Consider the following 23,364-nt stretch of genomic DNA (forward strand, 5'->3'; position numbering starts at 1 on the left):
AGTTTGGTGATGAAGCAAGGACAAACATGATCTTATCATTGTGTAATCTTATCATGATGGGTGTATCTTATCATCATCGCTGGATTATCTTATCATATCGGGATAAGATTGTAAGATTGCTGCTAAGTTGTACAATAGAGTGATAGCGCAGTACGAGGGAGAGATAAACGTGCAAGGTGACAGCAAAATAGTACGAGAGTGGTGCAAAGTCAAGGCATTATATAGATCGTAGGGTCGATGGATGTGCGAAGGGGAACGGACGGCGCTCGAGCGAAGAAGTAAAAGAATTGTCTACAATAAAACGAGGCACAGGCTCGCTCGAGGGAGATCAGGTCCATATCGATGGCCTTTTCTTTCGAGGCGGCGACGATCTCCTCGGGACATCCCTTCCATTCCGCCAGGACGCGAGACAGAGCGAGAACATACTTGCGCCTTTGCTTGTCGATGGGGTTGGAGAGGCCGCGCCAGGCTGTCGTATACTTTACGCTCATGTGGTCGCCGCCCGCATCGCTTGCGAAGCTTGAAGAAGGGAAGCATTGAGTTACGAGGTCGTCGTGAGCGTCTTGTGGCGCTGTGTCCACCGTCATCCGCTTATCCAACATGCGGAACTCCCAACGCAGGTTGATCTCGTTGATTTCGTATAGTATGCGTTCGGTGACACGAACATGTGGCCACCTGTCAAGAGGGAGGTGCTCGCCGGCCCAGGCGAGGGTTTCATTGCGATGCGCATTGTCTGGGTCGAGCTGATCCGTCCATTGCACAAGGAGCGTGTAAAGCTCGGGTGGGCGTTGAGATGGTATGTCGCTCTTAGGCTTCTTGGAAGGGGGCTGCAAGTCGTTGACGGGAGTAGGCTTTTGATTTCGACGCTCGGGGGCAAGAATACGGTGCCACTTGCCACGCGGGATTGAGGTAGGAGAGTTGCGAGGCGACATGCGAAGGAGGAGGATGTCGTAGTGCCTGATGAACGCATGCAAAATCTTCAACTGGCGTGGCTTTAAATCGCCGTCGGTTTGAGGAGGAAGAAAGACGGATGGAGGAGGGAAGATGAAGGCGTTGTCGCCTTCGGCATATTGTGGAGAAACGTTGTTTGCGTTGATCGTGACAGTGGACAAGCCGTAGGCCCATGCCTCCATCATTAGCGGCATCATCGGATGGGGGTTGGGCTTGAAATGGACGACATCGGTCGGGTGTAGATGGAGGCGGGGTTTGGTGGCTGTCAAGGGACGAGTGAGCAAGGGTAATGGGAAGTACATATTGTCAAACTTACGTGCTTGAGTGACCTTATGATTGCGACTGGTGGGGGGGCCTCGCGAAGGGCCGGCAGAGAAATCGTCTCCTAAGCTGGGGACGGCAGGGGGACTTTCGATGGTGTCCCGAACCGCGGAGGTGCGCCCAAAGTCGGTGTAGGCCAGGAACTCGCGGCCGAATAGCATAAGGTTGTTATGGCGTTGGGGATCGTCAGCTCCCCGATTCCATGCGAGTGTCTTGTGGCCGCGCCACGGCTGTAGTTCAATGGAGGAGTCTTCGGGAGGAGTGGGGGTGACTACGGCGTCAATGCGCGTGAGTTCGTTGAACTCCTTGATGGGTCGAATCAGCCAGACGGGCACGCCAGCTTTGGCAAACTCCTCGACAACAACAACCTTGTTGGTGAAAGCACCAATAAAGTTCGCAGCAGGCCGCTTGATCTCGCCGTAGTCCGGGCTGTTCATGAGGGGTTGACGGACTTGCATGTATTCGAGAAAGGCCTCCAGCTCGAGGTAGTGGCGTTGGGCTTGCGTGACCGAGAATAGGATGTCCGCCCATGCCGCTTTGGTATTTTCGAGGCGAGCAATCCAGATCTTGAGTTGGGTGACATGACCGTTGAAATGCTTTCGTGCATACGAGTTTTCGAGGTCTTTTCGAGATTCCATGAAGGCGTAATATCGCTGGGCAAGCGCGATGGAGGGTAGACGAAGACGCGAGACATAATTGGGATGCAAAAGTCCTAGGCGTGATGAGTGGAGGGCGAGGAAATGGGTGTCCGCAGATGGATTGAAAAACATGATATCGTTGGTGTTGAATCGGTCGATTGGGGGACGGCGAATGCATGCGAGGTGCGGGTGCTGGCTAACGTACATCTGGGGTCGCTGGAAAGGATCCTCGGGTCCAAATCTCCCATCCTGCCTCAGCCGAACAGGTATAATGAGGCCAAGGATGGGCTCAGGTAGTTCATCGGCATTCGGGGTGGTTACAAAAGCCTGGCCGTCAAATAGGACGCCTCCAAAGACACCGTCGAGGTAACCGAAGGCTACAAAGTTTAGTGAGAGAGAAAAGGACGAGTTGCGAGCTAACGTACTGCTCTTAGATCGATTTTGCGAGAGGAGCTCGGGGTTTCGTTTTACTTGTTCGGCGGTGAGCGCCATTCTGATAGTTCATCAGTACGGAGCGACTGATGAAGGAGTTCAAGAAGACCTCGCCGACAGTCGATGACTGTGGGCAGAGGCCACGCTATCGCGATGATCGCTGATCATGGCGTATGGAACAGGAAACGAGGAGTGAAGCGTGCCATCGATGGCGATCAAGCGACGCCGACAGTCGATGACTGTGGGCGGGGGGCGTACAATGGCGACGATCGATGATCGTGGCGATTGGGTGGAGGGGGAAGGGCAGGGGGAGGAGGAGGAGGGAAGGGCTTACCTGGGCGGACTTGGCGGTTGATGCTCACGGTTAGGCGCTCTGAGTGTTTGAATTTACGAAGTCCGTTCAAACTCCGATCAAATTCTATTGGCTGAGCGTTTAGCGCCCACGTCTGCGACTTATGCGTTGCGCGCTACTACCATCATCAGCACCCTTGCTCATCGAGCAACGGTAGCGCGACCAGTAGTCCATGGTCATCGATCATCGACTGCTGGGCCGTCTTGCGAGCTACGCCCTACTTACTAGCTCTGCGTTCACGACTACGCGTCGCCTTCAACTCTCACGAGCCTACCATCATCAGCACCCTTGCTCATCGAGCAACGGTAGCGCGACCGGTAGTCCATGGTCATCGATCATCGACTGCTGGGCCGTCTTGCGAGCTACGCGCTACTTACGAACTCTGCGTTCACGACTACGCGTCGCCTTCAACTCTCACGAGCGGCTAGGGCCTCATCCAGCATCCTGGCTCAGCGCGTGACGGTAGCTCGGCTGCTGGGTATCGGTGCGTGATGGGATGGTTTTCGGGAATGAAGGACGGGGATTTGGAGGGGACCGATGGCGGCCACGGGCATGCGGATGGGTACGCCATGACGCTAGCAGGTGCGTGAGCATTCCATCTGTATGTATGCGTTGCTAATGGGAGTCTCAAGTGGGCAGGCGCCGCGCTTTCCTTTGAAGCGAATAGGAGACGTGGGGGTGGGTAGGTGCGCGTGCCTGGTCACTTTGTAGGACGATGAGGGGAACAGAGGCGAGGATGAGTGCCGTTGTACTCTGGCAGGTGGGAGGATACTTCCTCCTTGTATATTTGTTGCTGACTGGAGTCTCAAGTTGGCAGCTTTCGCATCTGCCACTACGGCGAACATTCTCCTCCCTGCGCCTGTGAGTCGCCCATCCCGCCACACACGTCACCCGCCAAATTTGTGGGCCCCTGAGTCCACCCGCAACTTTTGCGGGCCCCTGAGTCGCCCCGCAACTTTTGCGGGCCCCTGAGTCCACCCGCAACTTTTGCGGGCCCCTGTCACGGCGGCCACTAACCCTGCTCCCATGGGTCGCCCGAGGAGCCAAGCCTCTGCGCATGCTATCACCCGTATCCTCGGCTCATGTGTAGCCCTGCGCCCTAAGCTCCTCGCCTACGTCTAGACGGTGGTACGGTGCTGCTTACGCGTTAGAGCTCATTTACGGGCTCGATCCTGATCCCGAGTCGTCGTCGTTGGTGAGTCTGTCTTGCGTAGCTCACAAACCTTAACAGGGCCCTAACCGCCCTAAGGACGAGCTCGTCGCCGAGCTCTGGAAAATAATAGATTGAACCCGAACCACTAACACCCTAAGCCCTAAGTCCTAGGCGGGAGTACAATGCTGGGTCCGCGTTAGAGCTCGTAAACGAGCTCTAACGCTTCAAGTGCGGGCTCGATGTTGGCTCCGAGTCGTCGTCGTTGGTGAGTCTGTCTCGCGTAACTCACGAACCTTAACAGGACCCTAACCGCCCTAAGGACGAGCTCGTCGCCGAGCTCTGGAAAATAATAGATTGAACCCGAACCTTTAACACCCTAAGCCCTAAAACCTAGGCGGGAATACGATGTTAGGGTCCGCGTTAGAGCTCGTAAACGAGCTCTAACGCTTCAAGTGCGGGCTCGATCTTGGCTCTGAGTCATTAATCGTTGGTGTGGGTGCGTTAGAGAGCTCGTGAACGAGCTCTCTAACGCTGTAATCCATTTTCTACGTAGTCACACATGCAGATATGTACCATGAGATGTTATTACAATTGACTTTCGCTGTGATTTGACCGCGCACGCTCAGACTAAGTACATGAATGAGGGTTTCCTCGTTGAGGCAGTGACACTGTAATCCACCCCATAAGTAGTTACACATGCAGATATGTACCATGAGATGTTATCACAATTGACTTTGACCGCGCGCGCTGAGACTAAGTACATGAATGAGGGTTTCCTCGTTGAGGCAGTGACAAAAAAACCATAGATCTGTCCTGCTAAAAGCTCCATTAGCCAGGGCTTCAGTGGATAGGCGTTTCGGGAGTCCGTTTCCATTTCCGAGTCCGAGTCCGAGTCCGAGTCGACGGTTCGAGATAGTCTCGGCGGGCCGCCTCTCCCACCGCGATGCACGCACTGGGTCCTCCGCGATGCGGACATCGTCGACGGCGACGGCGTAAGTCCGATTGCGATTGCGAGTGTGAGTATCGGGTGGCGATGACGATGACGATGGCGGGGTCGGTGGGGGCTGCGAGGTGCCGCTATTACTGCTGCTGCTGCTGCTACTGGTACTGCTGGTGCTTCTGCGCGACGACGGGGACGACGGGGAGTACGCAGGCGGGGACGACGCCGGCGAGGACGACAGAGGCGAGGCGGATAGAGGCGGAGACGCGAGAAAAATGGACGGCGTGAACACGGGTATCGCCACGGGTATCATTACAGACAACCGCGGACGCTGCGCCAGCGCGCGCGTATCCGTATCCGAGTGCACGCGCGTCTTGCGGTGCTGCGACCGTTGTCGGGAAGGCAAGTGGGACGGGACGTGCGGCGGGGGACATGCCGCGTGGCCTTCGAGCTGGAGGGCGGCGAGGGACCGCGAGCGCAGTTTGCGGAGGTAGGCGCGCGTTTCGGGGATGGGGATTATTGCTACGGGCGACGTGGATGTGGACGTGGATGTGGATGTGGACGTAGGTGTGGGCGGGGCTTCAGATGCAGACGCAGACTCAGACGCCACTACTCGCGTCCCCAGCGTATCCTGCGCGGGCTCGGCCTCCCTCCCATCCAGATCCAGCGGGCGTCTCAATGCTCTAGCGAGGCGCAGCTCCTCCCATTTACATTTTGGGTTTTGGCTAGCGCGCACCGTATGCGCCACGCCATGTGCCGGTGGGTGAGGGACGCACGGATACGGAGAACACGAACGCGGGGAGCGCATGGAGATCTCGGCCCAGCCTTCTATGTAGCTGCAGGAATCGCCATCGCCATCGCCATCGCAGCTGTAGGCGCTGGCGCTCGATTGGCACGAAAACGGGGAGAGGACGAACGGCGTGAGCATCCGATCGGATGACGCGCTCAGAGCCTGTAAGTATGTCATGTCGAGAAAGTCAGCCTACGCGATATGCGGGCTCCCACATGGGAAGTGTGCGACTGACCTCGGGATTAGAGGAATCCTTGCAAGTATTGTTGCTGCGAGGAGGCGCGAATGGTATTGGGGAGAGTATCAATGGAGTCAGGACCGGCCGTGAGCGAATGGTGAGAGGGGGTGTGGAGTTCATAGTAGAGCGTGGGCTATGGAGAACGAAACGAATGAGATCCCGCGCGCAGCGCTTCAGCGACGAAAGAAAGTGGTCTGAGGCAAGTAAACCCCCAGGGTATCCTAGGGTCTCGATATAAAGCAAGCTCGTAGGAGCGTCGACGAGTCTTACTTATATACCCTTCACCACACGCGTTTCCCGAATCGGAGACCACACGCGCGTCGGTGTTTCAGAAATGCATAACACTTGGGTGTTACATCGGCTGCAGCGACGAACCTGGACTCAGGGTGTATGGGCTGGGGCGCACAGCCAATTGCTCCAGAAGGGCGCATGGGGCAGACGGCGCGCAAGGTTCGAGACGTGTTTGATGGGTATCCAGCACGTATCGAGTGCGCCTGATGTTTGAGACAGTCTCGACCCTCAAAGTGAAGCAACTAGCTTTCCTCCCGGGGATCCTCAAGTCCTCATATGTTGCCATAACGAGTCTATAACGAGACTCACTGCTTCTCGCCTTTACCCCAATGACAAGGAGTTTCCGCCGCGTCAACTTCTCTACCAATAGTGACATAGAGTCAGCAAGTGCTAGACGCAAAGAATACATTGTTGCTCTCGTTTCCTGCAAGCGAAATGGGTGCCAGAGATTCTGGAGGAAAGGAATTCCGAAACATGAAACTTGTTCAGTTGCAAAGGAAAGAGGAGAAACCCACGGGAGGACGAGCGCCCATAAACCCTGTGTCGACGCGTTCGCGACCTTCCAGGGAACGTATCTCACAGTCACAAATATATTCGCACGGTCACAACCGACAACGGCTTGTTGACCTAGTCGTTCCGTCCCCATTTCGCCTCTTCTCGTCTCCCACTATCATCTTCTACGATACCGTCTCCCAGCTTCCCAGCGCCAGAGGATGGCGAACTCTAATCTACTCTACGCCAACTTCAATCAGGACTACTCGTGCGTTGCTCACTAGTCGAGCTTCCACCAAACAAACCGGCAGCTAATAGCACTTTGCAGATGCGTGTCAGTTGGAACGCGGAAGGGATATAGCATCACGAATTGCGAGCCATTTGGAAGGGTCTACACTATGAGTCAGTATCCTGCAGTAGATGTGTCGCATCGAGCTCTTATCCGCTGGACCCCATAGACAACGGCGCGCGCGGTATAGTCGAGATGCTCTTTTGCACTTCTCTTCTCGCCTTGGTCGGGGTCGCAGACGTGCCGGGATCCAGCCCACGGAAGCTTCAGATAGTTAATACAAAGGTGCGTTCCGCTTCTGAGTCCTGCCAAAACCCCCCAGCCGACCTGTTCTGCTAGCGGCAAACCATGATCTGCGAGCTCCTTTTCCCCTCCTCAATTCTCGCCGTCAAAATGAACCGAAGGACCCTCGTTATTGTACTGGAGACGGAGATATACATATACGATATAAGCAACATGCGGCTGCTGCACGTAATTGAGACGACCGCGAACCCGGAAGGTGTGTTCGTTATCCCATTGCCGGTATCAGATACTGACATATCCCAGCCATCTGTGCTCTTTCCCCGAACGCGGAGGCCTCATACCTCGCTTATCCGTCACAAGTACCTTCGCCGAACTCGCCGCTATCCACATACCCTGCCTCCGACGCAGCCGCAGCGTCGTCGGCTTCCAACCACCAGTCCAACGGCGATGTGACCATCTTCTCAACCACATCCCTCGCTACCGCAAACATCATCCCATCGGCACACAAATCGCCCCTATCCATCCTCCAAATCTCCCAGAACGGAACACTGCTGGCTACGGCGTCCGTCAAGGGCACGGTCATTCGCGTATGGAGCGTGCCGAAAGCGGAGAAGTTATACCAGTTCAGAAGGGGGTCACGGGAGGCGAGGATATACAGCATCGCGTTTAACCCCGTGGGCTCGCTCATGGCCGTAAGCTCAGCGAACGAGACGGTTCACCTGTTCAAGTTGGGCCGTGGCGCAGAAAAGCCAAAGGCCCCTTCGGATGCTACATCTGTCAGCGACACGGGGTCCATCGAAAGTCGAGATGGCCCTCTAGAAGGAGGATACGAGGCGTATCTCGACGAGCGAAAGAAGGGCAGCGGCAGCGGCGTCTCGTGAGTACATCACCACGTCCATCAATCTCGTGCGTCCTTTCTCAAGCTTACCACCAAGCTCTTCCCTACGGCGGAAATCGATGCAACTGTCTAAGACGCTGACTCACTCCGTTGGTGGATACCTGCCCAATACTCTGACGGAGATGTGGGAGCCGTCGCGAGATTTCGCATGGCTGCGGTTACCCAGTAGCCCGCCCGGAGTGAGGTCTATCATTGGGCTGAGCGGGTGCGTTCTTCCACCGCCGTTTCGCTCTTTCCGCTGACCGCTCTTTCCACTCCAGCACGATGCCTCAGATCATGGTTGTATCCTCGGAAGGCTACTTCTACTCCTACAACATCGATCTGGAAAGCGGGGGCGAGTGTACCCTCATGAAGCAGTTTAGGTGAGCTGTCCTCCGGCCGCATTTTTACGCGGTTCTTGACGCTTTGTTTCGCAGTTTGCTGGAGTCGGGGGACGAGAGCTCGAGTGTCAGTATTACGGAATGATGTTTCGTCTTTTTATCTGGATATATGGAACGCGTACCCATGGGTACTTATAGGCCGGAGTTCACCTCTGATGGCTCGGACCGTTCAACGTCAGTATTAGCGATGGCCGGTGATGGTGCCTCCCGGTGCCCCTCCCCAAGCTACTCCAGAATCAAACTCAGTGGGTTTTCCGAAGATCGCGTCCTTGATGTCGCGTTTTCACTTATATACGGTGTACGATAGATCCTGCTCTTGCACCTGTGCCTCCCATAATCGCTTAATCACTTGCTTGTGCATTTCAACACGGCGATGATATTACTGGTATATATTAAGTACATTCGTTTGTTTACATTCTACACGGACTTGGGAATCACAATTGCAGCAGCTCGTGGTCGGCGCTATAGCACTATAGCGGAGACTGAAGCGAATTTTTGGCATGGTACCGTAAGGAGAAGAATACGCCTGCGTGTGGCTATGAAGATCTACAGATGCTCTGGATGGGGGATGGGGGAAATGGAGTGGTAAATGGAGACGTGAGATGGGATGGGTCAAGATCTGGTGGACAGCCCGATGAACAATGACGAAAGAGACCAAAATGGAGGCAACAGCAACGAAACACGAAAGCAGGAGAGCAGGGAGAGCGAGAGAGAGCAAACATCGAGCATGAGTAAGAAAGGGTAAATCGCCATGTCATTTGATCTCTTGCGCGAGCACCGAGTTGGGCGCGGTCGTGAATTCGCTCGCCGTGTCGTGGTCGCGACGTGTTTCATTCGCCGTCTGTTGAGGTATCAAATCGTCAATGACACCATCACGAGCAACCGAGCAAAGAGGGGAGGGAAACGCACGTCCACGGTGATGATGAGCGGGAAGTCGTGGTTTATTGACGCGCCGAACGTCGGTTCGGTTGGAGGGTGCATAGGCTGGCGGTTGTTCAAGCTGCATTCCAAAAAGCACGAAAGCACGGAATATATCGGGCGGGCGGTCAGACGAGCGCAGGAGGAAGGCAGAACAGAAGCGTACGAAGAGAGGAGACAATTTGATGAGACTGGTTACAAGGGTTGGTCAGAAAATGTGTGTCGGTGATCATAAGGAGAAGATGGAGGCCGAACCTTTGATGCCGCAAGCGAGTACAACTAACCACACGACTGTGCGGACGCATACGTCAGTCAGTTTGGACATTTCAACGGTGGGATGGGCATGGACAGACGTACATGAGTCCCTGAGCGTAACGAACTATTGGCGTACATGTAGTGGTAAGCACAACGGTGGACGGTCGAACGAAGGCAAGTACGCACCAGAATTATCACTGCGATGTATATTAATCTACCCCAACAGGGAGAAGTGTTAGGATCAGCATCCACGTCCGAGAGATGGCACAGAAGCGTACTCGGTGATCAGACAAGTTTCTAAATAAATGGTTCGTCGAGAAGAGGGAATCAGATCAGTCTCACCGGGAATGAAATGGCTGTGAGGACGCACCGATTGTCCACGTAATGAGCTGATCGAGCAACAACTTCGTCCTGCAATCAAGCCGTCCAATCAGTTCCGCGCTGGGTCTCTCCCCGCCCCAAGCCACCTCCCTGGAATGAAAGCACGGTACTCACCGACTCATCGCCCCAGGTCGACTCCTCAAGAACATCCCCAGAATCGTCCCCGAGATGAACCCGTTATTCACGAACAACCCCACCAGCAGCGTCACGATCAGCCACTTCCATTCCTCCACCAGCGTTTGAGAGGCGAACCCAATGTGCGTAGATTGGGAGGTGAAGAACATCCAGCCGGCGAAGCGCACGACGGAGAGGGCGGCGCCGATTATGCTCGGCCATTTGCGCGCGATGAGCTTGTATATCCGCCAGAAGTAAAACCACTGGGGCGCGTAAGCGAGGTGTGGGGATGAGGAGGAGGTTGGACAGGATTGGGATAGACGTACCTCGACCAGCAATGCATCACATGCTGTCAATACGAGCGTCGCCGTCAAGGACTTTGGTATATGCAGTAGTGCATCGTCGTTTCCCCAATTTTGTATCGAAAGCACAAATACGGCGTGCGTTAAGCATATTTGCTGAGCCGTCTCGATGAGCCTTGAAAAAAGGACGCATATATCATGTCAAGACTCCCGACATCGACATAAGAAAGGAAGAAATGCCCACATTAGTAGCATAACCTAGCGAAAAACATAGCCGTGAGACCGGTAGCCACCAACTGCCCTTGCAAGGCCAACGCACCAGCGACTGGATCCTCTGCTGATCGCCCGGATAGTTCTTGAAATACACATACGTCTGGACTGCCGAGCATCCAAGCAGGTATCCCGTGATGGCTATTATACCAATTCGCGCATGAATATATATCAACTCCCGTTCTCCGAAAAGAAGGTAGTGCACGAGGACGTACTGACTGCGACCTGCAGTGCGCCGATGGTGAGCTTGATGTCCGAGCTTGTCATTTTCGTTGAATCTAGAGCATCGACAGTCGTGGCGGCCACAACGAAGGCGAGGGGACGCAAAGGGGACGGGGAACGGAAGGGGAAGGGATAGAGGTGTGTGGGTGCAAGGGCCTATATATACGGATTAAGTCAGCACGAGACACTTCATTGATGAAGATATCGACTTCTGATTAACAAATCCCGGGTCCAAGCGGGCGTTGACCATTCAACTATTCACTGCCTGTCGTGCACGCGCCTATCACCGTGGCGTAGCGGTTGAGCATGAGCCTGATCAGGCTTGGGATAGAAGCCTTGACGCTGTCTTCGGCGACGCCCTGCGGCTTACAGGCGCTCATAGCCCGCTGCTATCTGACATGCCGCATAGCTTGCAAGCGAATCTGGCGGCGTTGTGATGCTACGGTGATGGCGAGGCGACGAACGTTCTTCCTCTTCCCCAGGTTTTCAGTAGCAACCCCCGTTACCGTAGCTGTCAGTGTCTCTTGCGAGAACTCGCATCAGCAGGAATCTCTTGGTGAAATCCGCAGCCGCATGTCAAATTTCGTGCTGTTGAGCGCTTGAACATTCTCGACTCGTGCCACAGAAAAAACATACATACAAGGGACTTCTTGCAATGGAAGCAGCGAGAATACAAGGAGCAAAGGGGATTCCGAGCGGCAGCCCACGCTGCGCACGTTGGTGGTCGGTACAGCACTACAGCCCATCAAAGAAGACACGAACTCGAGCGAATCCGGGAATTTTTGGGTCGAACGTGCTAAGGAACAATCAATCAGAGAAAGGAGCCGGCGGGGACGGAAGCATATTTCCTTACTTAGATTCATCAGTATCATCGTCAGTCAGAGCATCTAACCAACTTCAACCCAGTCAACTCACGGCCGTCAGAACAGCGCAACGTATCATTAGGAAAGGAATGGTCATGATGAAGAATCGGCGCCTGCACGCAATTACAATACAAGAGAATGCGCACCGTCAGAAGCGCTAGACGACGGTTGGGGTTGAGCCATGAAGCTTGAACACGCGAGGCTTGAGGATATAGCATCTTGGCCACGACCCTACTCTCCACTCCTACTCAGTACGAAATCAAGGAACGGTCAACACAAACAGGAATGAGGAAACATCTATAATCTCACCTCGATGGAGATCTTGGTCGTAGCTGGATCATATCATATCGGCCCTAAACACAATACACAGCCGATACCTGGCTCGAATCTTGTGCCAAATGTCAGCCAACCTACATAAAGATGGAAATGCGGGACCCGTCATTCGGTGATCGGCCTTGTCGCCTTCATACGACCGAGGAAGTAGATGTCGCTCTAGATGGAGCAACAATAGAGAAGACCGGACGATGTATACGTGTTAGCGAGTTTCCGACGATGAAGAAGCGGAACGGCCATACCCATCGTTGCATCGTGATACTGAGCCTCGCAAGAGCCTCGCACCGTCTAATCGAGGGGGTAGAAAAATCAGAAAGTGCGAGGTGCCGGATGACTGACTGAATGGCATCATTCCGAACGGAAGCCTGCTCGACCCCATCGAATCAGCCAGCCAGATCTACCCGCTCGCCATCGGGCGGTTTCGCGCAACAAAGGAACCAATCTATCACCACCAGAGCAGCAGCCAACGCAATCTATCAACGCAATCTATCACTGTCGGCCATCGCCGCCCAACGACGAATCAGCAGGCAGTTCGTATTTGACCTACGACAGAGCGCGAGTCTCCTCGAGATTGGGGCGGGACGCTGGGGGTGCCGGAACCGCCATTTAGGTCTGCTGGACGCCGGAAGGCCTCGACGTTTCGGTGAAGACGATGGAGAACGGTTCTATACGCTTCGTGAGTCAGGCCGCACCCAGGCGTAGCTAAGGCGTTGCTCACCTCATCCTTCGCGTCTGAGGAGGAGCCAGTCTGCGTGAAGAGCTGCGAATGTTTCCCGTCATGTTGGTGGTGCCCGGTACTCGGCATTCGCAGTAGCGGTAGGTAATACAGAGCACGTTTGCACCTATATACCGAATACCCGAGCTGTCGGTGGAAAATTCCTGCTATTTGGAGACTGTCGTTGCTGTTAGTTAAGACTCATGGCCACTCTTAAAGAGGACAGCAACTGGCGACGAAGAGTCAAAGGCCAACATCCGAATTACGGGACTTCCGTGTCACGAAGCACGGCTGAGATGCAAGGTAGGCACGTCAAAGTGTAGTCCTGAAGCAGCGTGGAGAGGTAGGAACGGCGGGTCTATTTTCGAACCGACTGAGCCGCCTAGCTATAGATGTCTGAACCATTTCGTTCAACCATCAGTGACTCATACCTCTACGCAAAAGAAGCCGCATCGTCAGCGAGAAGTCGACGGAGGTAAGGCAATCGCGTACCAGAGCCAAGAGTCCAGACTCCAGAGTTGACACAAGCCTGAATGTGGAGACGAACGGTCACGTCGGGAGAAAAAATAAATAGCATTGCTGCAAAAGATCACAAAGGAAGAAAAGAATAAGAACGTGAATTCATAATAAAAATTGGTCAAAGAGAGTAAGGAGGTCGTATACTACGGTTGCGCTAGCCATAGGCATATAACAGAGTGACGAGAGGGGGAAACGATAGCAATCCAAGAGGTGGGCATGGGCGGGAAGGACAGATTAAAAGGAGGTTTTGGGGTTACACGTTATCTTAACTCTCACTCCTTGACTTTCCACAGGACTGCCGCAGCGACGCCTATTAGTAGTACGCCAAAGGCCGTCGACGGAATTGGATGCTGTGAAGAATGGAAAGTCAGCGGCTGATGGAGGGGATTGAGGGATATACTCACCGTATGAATATATTGTATTGGAGCGGCTCGTTTTCGTGGGGCATGCGAGGCGGCGACTGCGTTATCGGCGGCGTCTACGGTAAGCAAACGGTCGAAACCGTCATAGATGAGGGACGAACCCAGCAGAGCTCCCGCGCCCTTCGCATCATGAAGCGTTTCGTCGGACTCGAAGTCAGGGGAGTCAGCTCGCAAAACGTCGTCGTCGCAGCCGGCCTGGCTAACGCTTGTGACGCTTGTCGAATCCGTCATGCCGTCGTATGACGATGCGCTCGTGCCATTGGTGCCTGTAGGCGACTGCGATCGTGATCGATTTCCAGTTCGGCCCCGTGCTGATCCTGAGCGCTTCCTTCTTGATGAACGTCGCGAGTCGGAGGACAGACTACGGGGACTCGGAGGAGTAGCAAGGGTGTGGCGTAGATTTCCGTTCTGATGATCATCTGGGCCTGCAGCCAATGGTGGGTCGCTCACGGTGGTAAGGGCGGTAAGCTTCGAGTCAACTTGCTTGATTTTCGTCTCCCATTCCTCGCTCGCCTTGGCCAACCGAGCACGCTCCTCAGACCATTCCTCGCGCATGCTACTCCACTGCCCGTCTACATTCTTCTTCCAGTCCGTCATTAACTGCTCTAGCGTCCCGTTCTCAGTATCCGATTTTGCCGGCGTTTGGGCGTCCCTGGCCGCAAATGCGGAGGCAACGACAGCTGTGGCAGCTGAGATGGAGGCGGAGATAACCTCTTCCTGTCCGGTCTGAGACGTCTTCACTTTGTCCTCTAGCTCGACAACTTTTGCTTGTAGGTTCAGAATGGTAGATTGAGCCGCATCGTGCTGAGCCTGGAGAGACGTCGTCAACGTCATGAAGCTTTCGAACTGGTTTGAAAGCAGTAAAAGCCGACTGTTCAGAGCGTCCAGCAGCTCGGCAGATTGTGCGTATTGGGGTGGGTGTTTCGCATCGGTGAAGAGGTCGGAGCCCATGCCAAGACTGGCGGGCTCGGGGGTTCGTGGTCTGCCTAACTCTTCTTGCCTCTGACGCCTTTCTGCATCCTCAGCCTCCTCTTCTACATCCCGAACCTTCTCGGCACGAGGCTGGCTCGCCTCTGATTCTTGACTCTGTCCCACCTCCGCTTCCTTCTCCTGCTCTTCGTCTTCCTCAGCAACCGTCGCAAGCTCGTGGGGAACGACCGTGACAATGCTGCGAGCGTCGTCGTCATCGTCGTCGTCAGATTGTTCCGACCGGGTAGATTGTCGATTGAAGTGGATGAAGTGTCGTAGTTCGCTCACGTCTCGTTGGATGGATTCCTGTTCCTTCCTCAAGTCCTCCAGTTCACGGATCTTGTCGACATGGGAGGCGAGGGATGCCTGGGTCTCATGGAGCTGGGTTTGTAGATCTGACAGTGCCGTTGGTGAGATGGAGGGGTGGACTTCGGGTTCTGGTTCGCGGGCAGGGACATCCGAGGTTTGGAGGGGGCGAACGGGGGGTAGTGTATGCGGGTATGGAGGTAGATTCGAAGGCTATCGAAGATTCATGAGCCTCTACGTATGAGTCACAAGGCGGGACTTACTAGCGATCCTCCAAGTGTATCGTGGACCTCGCTCATGGTCCCATTGAGGCTCTGCAGCTCCGTCCCCGTCTCACGGCTCTTTTGGAGCTCGCCCTGGAGCCGGTTGAGGATGTGCTCGAACGTAAGGCCGCTCTTCCCCGGCGCTCGCATGCCTCCACCCATTCCACCCATGCCAGTGATTCCCGGCTGCATGCCCGACGAGGTGCGCCGTGGTGGTCCGCTGCCGTTATTAGCGCCGAAATTAAAGGATGAGTTGTTGATAGTGGATGAGGATGGGCCGGCTTGGAGTGAAGGCGGAGCGCCGTGGGGTTGCAAGGCCTGTTGATGGTGCTGCTGCTGTTGATGCTGTTCGGAGCGGTGGGCAATCTGCAAATCTTGCTCGTTGAATATGCAGAAAACCCTGGCGGCGACCTTGTAGTGGAGGATCTTGTTGTCGTCGCCGACGATGTCGATACCGAATTCCTGCGGTGACGTGAGACGCAGGCATCTCTACGGCGTAGGGAGTACGCACCACGATATCATCGCTTTTCAGTTCCCAAGGATCAGACTCCATACCCTCCGGGCTAAGCCGTTCACCGTTTATGAAGGTCCCATTTGAGCTCTTGACGTCCTTGATGAATATCTACATAAAGGTGAGCCATGACCTCAAAGGAGACGCAGTAGAATGGATATACCTTGCCTGTCTCTTCCCAGATCTCCGCATGCTGCCTACTGAGGACTTTGGAGTCGAAATAACCGTTTCGTTCGCCAGGGACAGTCTTTGCATTGGTTTGACGTCCAATTTTCACGCGTTGGCCACCAACCAGGGAGATGTGTTTGGGGACAAACGACTCATTGAGGGGGTAGAGGTAGAGAGCGGGATACATCTGGGAGTGAGGGGTAGCAAACGGCGTCGGGGCGGGCATGGAGCGTCGTCGGCGTCGTGGTGGTCGGGAAGAGGGTTGAAGCCGCACGGACCAATTTGCCACGCCCACAACATCTTCACACGCACCGTCTATAGCCAATCACTGACTGGCACATGACTCAAGGACTTGGTTTGTTTGGCTGTCCCTTTGAAGCGCCTACGTGTTTGGCTTCGACTGGCACCAAAAGGTTGCAGGTTCGAGTCCTGCACTGGTCATTATAGCGTCTGTGCTTGCATTTTTCCCACCTCAATTGCATCGTATCTTAGCGTCCCGTACGTGGCTGAAGACGGCACGCAAGCATGCCTCATCTTCGAGCTGTGCAACCAAGTACAAATCTATTTTGGGAATGGGACTCAGCAATCGCTCCGTGCTGGCTGTCCATACTAGAAGTACAACAATTATCTAAATCTAAGCTACAAGTCCCAGTATATAGATTGATCGCCATTTGGGCGAATCGAGTCCCTTTGGGATCGATTCAAGCTTCAGAGGAATTAGGCATTGTGCTCGAGTCAGCCCACGAATTGCTAGGTATCCCTATTGGGCCTCTCGCCATGCAACAAATTCTTCATATCTACGAGGGGAATTGTCGATGGTCCAGCCTCGTTCTCCTCGTATTTCCAGGAGTTCTCGTCGTTTCCCTCGCCCCCTGCTTGGAATTCCCCGTCACTAGTATCGTATCCGTGATCTCCATCGATCGCGTCGGTTGCGTTAGGAGCCATGAAAGACGCTCCGGTCCAAGCATCAATACTGCCAGGTACGGCAGCACGATCGCTCAGCGAAGCCGCCGCCCGGCACTTCGCGGTCTTTTGATGAACTGCCAAGGAATCCTTTCGACGATTTTCGGTGCTACATCGATATAGATGGTCAGAACAGCACGCAGAAATGAGAGAGCCGTGGGGTGAAGGTGGAATCGAGCAGACTCACGTATATCCACAAATGTTGCAGACAGACACCGTGCGTCCGCATTGACCGCCATGCTTCTTCTTGGATTTAGCATTGAGCTCTTCGTCACAGAGAGAGCATGAGTAGACCTGGAATTCGATATTAATAAGGGTGAGCGAGCAGTCGGGGGCCAATAGATCCCAAAAGGAGGACTCACACCAGGACGGATCTCGGTATAAACTCGTTTGATTCGTTTTGGCTCATCTGCCGTGAGCGAAGCGTCGGTCTCGTCTATGCGTTTACGCTTCTTGGACGGTTCCCCGCCTGCGTACGTATTCCTGAATTTATACTGGATGCCCGGGGCACATTCGCTCTCGCCATCACCTTGCCTACCGCCCTGAAAAGCGGAATATAACACTTGGTAGTCGTATTGGGCGAATTCGTCGCTTTCCTTGCGGGGCAGGAAGGCAGAAGTAGTCGCATCCTGGATGTATCCAACATTCTCTTGCATATCTCGTGCTCTGCCTTTCCCTTTCTCGCCTATAGCGCCGACACTCTTCGCAGAAGTAGAAGTAGAAGCTCCTGGCGCGGGCGGGACAGGCTCATTCGGCCTCCTCGTCGCTGAAAGCGGCTCCGTGCAGAGCGTCGCCCGCTTCGTAACGGCGAGATATTCTGCCTTGACAGAGTCGCAAATGGCTTCGATCTCCTGCATGTTGACTTGATACCCATATCCATGTGCGACCTGAGGGACATCACAATTTTCGGGCGCCATTCCACCGGGAAGTGCAGAAGGTGGGTAGAAGTCCTCGTGGCCGGATGAGAGGTGATACGGGTACTGCGCGGGGAGCGAAGGTGCTTGTAGTTGATTGCACAGGAGCCCTTCGTCAGCCTCAGGGAAAGCGGCGTAAGGTGCGACAATGCACTCAGGCGTGCTGGCAGAGGACATGGCAGCGACGTACTCCAGAAGTGTTTCGAAGTTAAGGTCATCTAAGGAGTTCGCAGGGGAGGCGGCGGGCGTATCAGTATATTCGGCACCAGCCATGGTTGAGGGTGGGTTGGTGGTAGCCTCTTCAGCGAAGATTTCTAGCGCATTTGCGACTGGGTATTGGAGCAGGTCGTACGAGCCTGCCGACCTAGAGAAGGGCATGAAAGTATGGTAGGCATCTGGCAGACTTTCGTCTGAGTATGTATTAGGTGGGGACAACGACGACGTAGTAGACGTGGAATTGGAGGCGGCGGAGGCGCGCGACGCGTCTTGTCGAGCCTGATCTTCCGCTTCCAGAGCAGCATCCATCCAGTGGAGATCATACCCCGAAGGTGTTGAAGGGGAAGAGGACATGGAAATTTCTGGGCGTAGACGCGTGCCAATGGAGAGGTTGGTTTTTACGGTGGAGACGAGTAGCGTGCAAGTACACTTGGGAGTTTGGTTTCGTCGCGGCGATGGATAGTGGCCGTGGTCGTAATCGTGAATAGAGAACAAGAGCCTCGCAAAGGGAAGGTTATGATATAGGTGGTTGTGGTTGTGGCTGTAGTAAAAGTCCTGAATACCATAAACCCACAATCCTCGCCATTGAGTAAATCAGTTCGAGCATGTGACCGACGCGTACGGTTGGGCCACCCTCCAAAACAATGGATGACCATGATTTCTGCCACCAGGTTTGTCGGTATTTCCTAAACAGGGAATTTGGGCGGGAGGTACGTCCTTCGTTCCATGGCACCGAGCCTAGTATTCATGGAATGGAGCCACTGCGATGACCTGGTGAGGCTGAGTTAACTCGAACGCGTAAATTGACGCGGCTTGCGCATTACTGACCTGAGGGAATCGTGTAAGCACTGCGCCTACGCAAGTTCCTCTAGGTCCGACTCTATCCGTGTAAATCGTGCGATTGGAACGAACCCCAGTGCTGTCCAACGCGTAGTCGTCCGACTCGCAAAACAAACAGCGATAGAGCCTCCTGCATTACTTGTTGATTCCGGTCAGAGATGGAGCTGCGAAACAGCGCTGGCGATTCGACTAGCGGACTGGAGTTGGAGTTAGCAAACCCGTCCCCTGTCGAGTAGTTCTTTGTGCCGCATAGCGCAGCACAATCCGGCATCCACACAGGTAGCATTGCGCTCCGCCTCTCCGTTCACTGGGCTCCTTCGATAGTGAGCCGGGGAGGGAAGACATAGTGGCATAGTGGCGGCGTGACTTTATACACAACCGCAAGGATTCGTACGCGCAGGCCTTCACATTCACTTGAATCGTCCTCTAAGTTCCCGGACAAATGATGAGACGTAGTTACGATATACGTGACACGTCCTCATCCCGAGTTTGTGCCATCTACACCCCCAGACTTCACCGCCCAGACACGGTACCAAACGGCCCCATCTTGACGGCAAAGTCCTACTTGATTCGCCGTTGTCGCCTACTCAGCAGAAGTCTACGCCCTTCCGTACCTTGGGTAGTAGTTTCCTGATGCGAAGAGGTATCAGTCAGTTGCGAGCATCATGACTCGTACGCTCAAGTAGAAAGCAGAAATCAAACACACCTGTTGCGCTGCTCAGAGTAGTCTCTGTGCTTAGGAAGGCTGCTCCCATATCAATAGTAGTTATATGGAGTTCGCGTCGCAGTGCGTCCGAGTACCTGTTGATCAACTGGTGGATTCGGTATTATGGTCATCGACGATTATACCAGCTTGTGAGTCCGCCGGGCATATGTCGGGAACTTTGAGTCTCTTCGTAGGGCAGCGCCTCGCATAGTTGGTTCAAGAAGCATGTGGACGTTTGATCGGCGGTGCGTAGATACTCCAGCTGTGTCTAATGCGATTCCCGAGTCGATATTGGAAGTGGTTGATTTTCGGCGCTTGTTCAGCACTGACTGGGATCGAAGCTAAATAGGCAATAACCACCCACGCCACATAGCTCAGTCAAGGTTCGAACTTTCGACGATGAACATGTTCCTTACCATCGATCCGGCTCCTTGCTCTCTTACCACCATAATGTGACTTGAGTGCTTTCGCTAGTGGCTTCGACTTTATCTGCATGCTGTATCCGGCCCATGAATCAGGCCCTCGCTGATCTCGCGTCACAGAAATCGCAAACGCTCAGCTAGTTACCACCAGAGAGAGAATATCGTTCGACCAGTCATCGGCGCGTCTGCAACTTTTGACCGGACACTACCCCACAACTAAGCCACAACTCTTCTAACTGCGGCGTAAATGGAAAACTGCTGGCTTCGTCGATGTGAACAACGGGAACGCCTACACCAAGGGCACCAACAGATTCTTGCAGACATCCGGCAACTGTAAGCGTGAGTCCCCCATAGTCCCTCTCGTTGCACAGGATCCACTGCAATCTCCAGCCTTTCTGCTGGTCTTCACTCAGCGTCTGATATACAGGCTGTACATCTGTGCTTGTATCTGTGACACCGTCCGAACAGGACATTCAACTGAATAAAGTTTTCTTGTGCGTAGGTCTTTGTCCGCTACCGCTCCTCATCTTGCCGTTCTTGCGCCCGAGGGCTCCCACCTTCTCCAAGTCAATACAGCTCTTCGATCTTGCGATCCCATCACGGCGGCTCGAGCTGTCGAACTACTTTGCGCGTTCGAATAATATTCATCTCCTACGCCCCAGCGATGCGACGCCGCCAACTGCGGCAGAATCTCAGCCGCCCTCCCCGCGTCGGACGTATATCTCGTCGAGGTGGTGTTCGTACTCCTTAGGAGCCTTGCGGATGTAGTTCTGAGTTCATCAGTCTCGTCACGATAATTTAGCCGTTGGGTAAGAATCCCCGTTTGTGCTTCTGCCTTCGGATTTCCCACCAATGCCTCGCTCATTCTCAGACTTCAAGACTCCAAGTCTGAGTCGTTACGACTCGGCAAGAGTTCGGAGATAGGCATGCTTGTACGCGTGGTATCGGAAAACGACGCTTCGTACCGATATCAATGTCCGCTCAAAGCCTCATGCGTAGGGACTGTAGACGGGGGATAGGCAACGTAGAGCAGAGAGCCGAACAGGTCGGGTTCGAGACAGTAGCCTGGTCTGGGTGGTGGCGATGCACTGAATTAGGCGCTGCTAAAGATAGCATATCTGATAGTATGTATGTCGATCTCGGAAGAAGGGGACAACCTGACAGATTTCGTTAGCAGGTGCGAGCACTGCGCGTTGGAAAAGCGCTAAATAAAACCATTCTCATCATCCCAATCAGACGAAGACATGGCCTCGTATTGTGCACCGCGCCACTAGAAGGGTCCGGCCCAAAAGGAAGCTATGCTAATTCTGCTCCATAAGTTAGGTATGCAACATTACATTCCTTTCGAGGCAGTGTCTGCCCATGATATAAACGTCGAGATCTGGCCAAGTGCCCCCTTCCTTGCCCTCCCCCATCACAAAACATGTACACCGACGAAGATAACAAGGCTACACTCGACGACCCTACGAAATTTGACGATACCGCTCGTGAAGCCGACCCGCCACTCCCACCATACTCTCACTCGCATCCCGTAGAATCAAGTAGGCATCTCGTTGAAGAATCGGTCAACTGGTTAAACGTTTCACGCGAAAACGAAAGCATCAGCGGAACGTACACAGTAGACCCACATCTCGATATTCCTGCGGCGCTCCTCGCTTTACCGAGCAACAATGGGCGGAGTCGTGGCGATAAGGAAACGGAAAGGATGAACTTGGCCCTTGAGACGAAGGAGGGGGACATAGACGTCACTGTGCGTATCATCGGCGAGAATGGGAACGTAGGTGGCCTGGCTGGGAGCGCTGCGGAGATAGAGCAGAAGGTGAAGATCAGGATGCGGTCACCCAAGGGGTCCATAACTTGTAGAATCGTGCGTAATTCAAATCGCAGCTTCTTACTTACGTACCTGTGGCCGTGGTCTCTAATTTTGCGCGTCCTAGGTCCCCATAGACGAGCCGACTGACCCCAGCCAAGGCGTCACGCGCCCGAGGTTCATCGCTTACGCCTCGGCGGACAACGGCTCGGTCAACGTCCTACTCCCTCGTTCGTTCGCGGGGTCCATCTCAGCGTTCGCGGGATTATCGCCCTCGCCCAGGGGCCCGATAGAACTGTCTCCAGATCTGCGGCAAAACGCCAGAATACTGATGGACACCGATCGGAAGAGATTCTTCGTAGGCGACTTTACGCAATTCGATAGACACTCGAGCTGGGATGCGCTAAGTATTGGCGTGAGCAGCGGGAGCGTGAAGGTGGCATATAACGACGAGGTTCCTCCTGTTTCCCTCGAGGCAGAGGGAAGGCGAACTGGATGGAGACGGATTTTCCGTTTTTTGACCGCAGAATGATAGTATATCTATGCAGGACATCGCTATCCCTTGGAATCACTCGAGGAAGTAACTACGCCAGCGTGGGCTGCTTTTATCGAGGGTCTGCCTCCTAGATTTCTCCGATAAATCTTAGAGGTCATCCATACGTTAAACCCAACAGCCAATCGTAGTAGATATCGACCCAACTCGCCGTAACGCGGGAGAACCCTTGGCGAATAATGCTTCGAATAGCCTGAAGATGTAAGTGTCACCTATTACGGCTGACGCGTTCGCGTTGCAACGGTCTGATCCCCGCCTCGGAGAGCAGAAGCCAGTTGATTAAAAATGCCTCTTGGTGAACCGTATATGATATGTAAGCCAATTGCACAAAAGGATGTCGTGTAACTACGTCTGATTGTCTAGTATACTCTATACCGACGATACTCAGAGTTTCACTGAAGATGAGGTAGACGAGGAACCACTCCTTGTGGCCAAAGAGGTGTCAGAGCCAATCGCAGATGAAGAGCCCCGCATCGTAGCCATGGAAGTGCGAGAAGCCATGATAGATGAAGATGAAGACCCTACTATGGAAGATGACGAGGGTATACCCGTTAACGACGAGGGCACTGGTGCTGCGGAAGATGAGACTATAGCCGACGACGAGCCACTGATTGTAGACAGGGATATAGCGGAACCAAGCCCCGAGGAGGGACCCATGGCAGATGAGGGGTTCGCCGTGGAAGAGGGTCCTATCTTTGATGTGGACGACGCGAGTATAGACGAAGAGATTGCGGAAGAGATTGACGCAGCAGACGTGATGGATGGAGTTACGGTGCCGGTGTTGGAATCTGGGTCGGGTGGCGAGTTCGATAGGCATCAAAGAGCGAATCGTAGGCACTCACTAGAGCTGACCGCCGTAGATTGCCCAGCACTACCGGATGAAACACTACCACTGTTAGCCTGCAATGTACCAGCTTTAGTATGTACTTGAATGCGGAGATCCATAATTGCGTACCCCCGATGTAGTCTGGTCCAGCGACCTTCGTAAGATATTCAGCTGA

General features: G+C 54.1%; 7 protein-coding genes across 7 annotated transcripts; 2 read left to right on the plus strand and 5 right to left on the minus strand.

Moving 5' to 3' along the window:
- Positions 1-209: 209 nt before the first annotated feature.
- PC9H_005840 (uncharacterized protein) lies at positions 210-2,402 on the minus strand (the record flags this gene model as incomplete). The annotated part of the gene is made up of 3 exons (XM_036775399.1): positions 210-1,213; positions 1,268-2,287; positions 2,336-2,402. The coding sequence occupies 3 exons, from the start codon at positions 2,400-2,402 to the stop codon at positions 210-212; spliced, it is 2,091 nt and encodes a 696-aa protein (XP_036631418.1).
- Positions 2,403-4,569: 2,167 nt separating this feature from the next.
- PC9H_005841 (uncharacterized protein) lies at positions 4,570-5,935 on the minus strand (the record flags this gene model as incomplete). Its single annotated transcript, XM_036775400.1, has 2 exons — positions 4,570-5,739; positions 5,813-5,935. The coding sequence occupies 2 exons, from the start codon at positions 5,933-5,935 to the stop codon at positions 4,570-4,572; spliced, it is 1,293 nt and encodes a 430-aa protein (XP_036631419.1).
- An 884-nt stretch (positions 5,936-6,819) lies between these two features.
- ATG18_2 (autophagy protein) lies at positions 6,820-8,493 on the plus strand (the record flags this gene model as incomplete). Its single annotated transcript, XM_036775401.1, has 8 exons — positions 6,820-6,866; positions 6,927-7,000; positions 7,057-7,172; positions 7,227-7,386; positions 7,434-8,007; positions 8,066-8,233; positions 8,289-8,390; positions 8,445-8,493. The coding sequence occupies 8 exons, from the start codon at positions 6,820-6,822 to the stop codon at positions 8,491-8,493; spliced, it is 1,290 nt and encodes a 429-aa protein (XP_036631420.1).
- A 669-nt stretch (positions 8,494-9,162) lies between these two features.
- Positions 9,163-12,846, minus strand: PC9H_005843 (uncharacterized protein; the record flags this gene model as incomplete). Its single annotated transcript, XM_036775402.1, has 14 exons — positions 9,163-9,249; positions 9,318-9,517; positions 9,582-9,617; positions 9,684-9,705; positions 9,768-9,795; positions 9,860-9,878; positions 9,952-9,992; positions 10,077-10,339; positions 10,403-10,553; positions 10,623-10,636; positions 10,698-10,789; positions 10,864-11,026; positions 12,614-12,731; positions 12,785-12,846. 14 exons carry the CDS (start codon positions 12,844-12,846, stop codon positions 9,163-9,165), a joined length of 1,296 nt encoding a protein of 431 aa, XP_036631421.1.
- Positions 12,847-13,572: 726 nt separating this feature from the next.
- Positions 13,573-16,165, minus strand: PC9H_005844 (uncharacterized protein; the record flags this gene model as incomplete). The annotated part of the gene is made up of 5 exons (XM_036775403.1): positions 13,573-13,650; positions 13,705-15,210; positions 15,261-15,722; positions 15,772-15,882; positions 15,935-16,165. 5 exons carry the CDS (start codon positions 16,163-16,165, stop codon positions 13,573-13,575), a joined length of 2,388 nt encoding a protein of 795 aa, XP_036631422.1.
- A 524-nt stretch (positions 16,166-16,689) lies between these two features.
- On the minus strand, positions 16,690-18,386 carry PC9H_005845 (uncharacterized protein; the record flags this gene model as incomplete). Its single annotated transcript, XM_036775404.1, has 3 exons — positions 16,690-17,011; positions 17,090-17,196; positions 17,265-18,386. 3 exons carry the CDS (start codon positions 18,384-18,386, stop codon positions 16,690-16,692), a joined length of 1,551 nt encoding a protein of 516 aa, XP_036631423.1.
- Positions 18,387-21,423: 3,037 nt separating this feature from the next.
- PC9H_005846 (uncharacterized protein) lies at positions 21,424-23,294 on the plus strand (the record flags this gene model as incomplete). The annotated part of the gene is made up of 3 exons (XM_036775405.1): positions 21,424-21,867; positions 21,938-22,264; positions 22,752-23,294. 3 exons carry the CDS (start codon positions 21,424-21,426, stop codon positions 23,292-23,294), a joined length of 1,314 nt encoding a protein of 437 aa, XP_036631424.1.
- Between the last annotated feature and the right edge of the window lie 70 nt (positions 23,295-23,364).

This window comes from Pleurotus ostreatus, assembly GCF_014466165.1.
Source record: "Pleurotus ostreatus strain PC9 chromosome Unknown scaffold_4, whole genome shotgun sequence".
NCBI lineage: Eukaryota > Fungi > Basidiomycota > Agaricomycetes > Agaricales > Pleurotaceae > Pleurotus > Pleurotus ostreatus.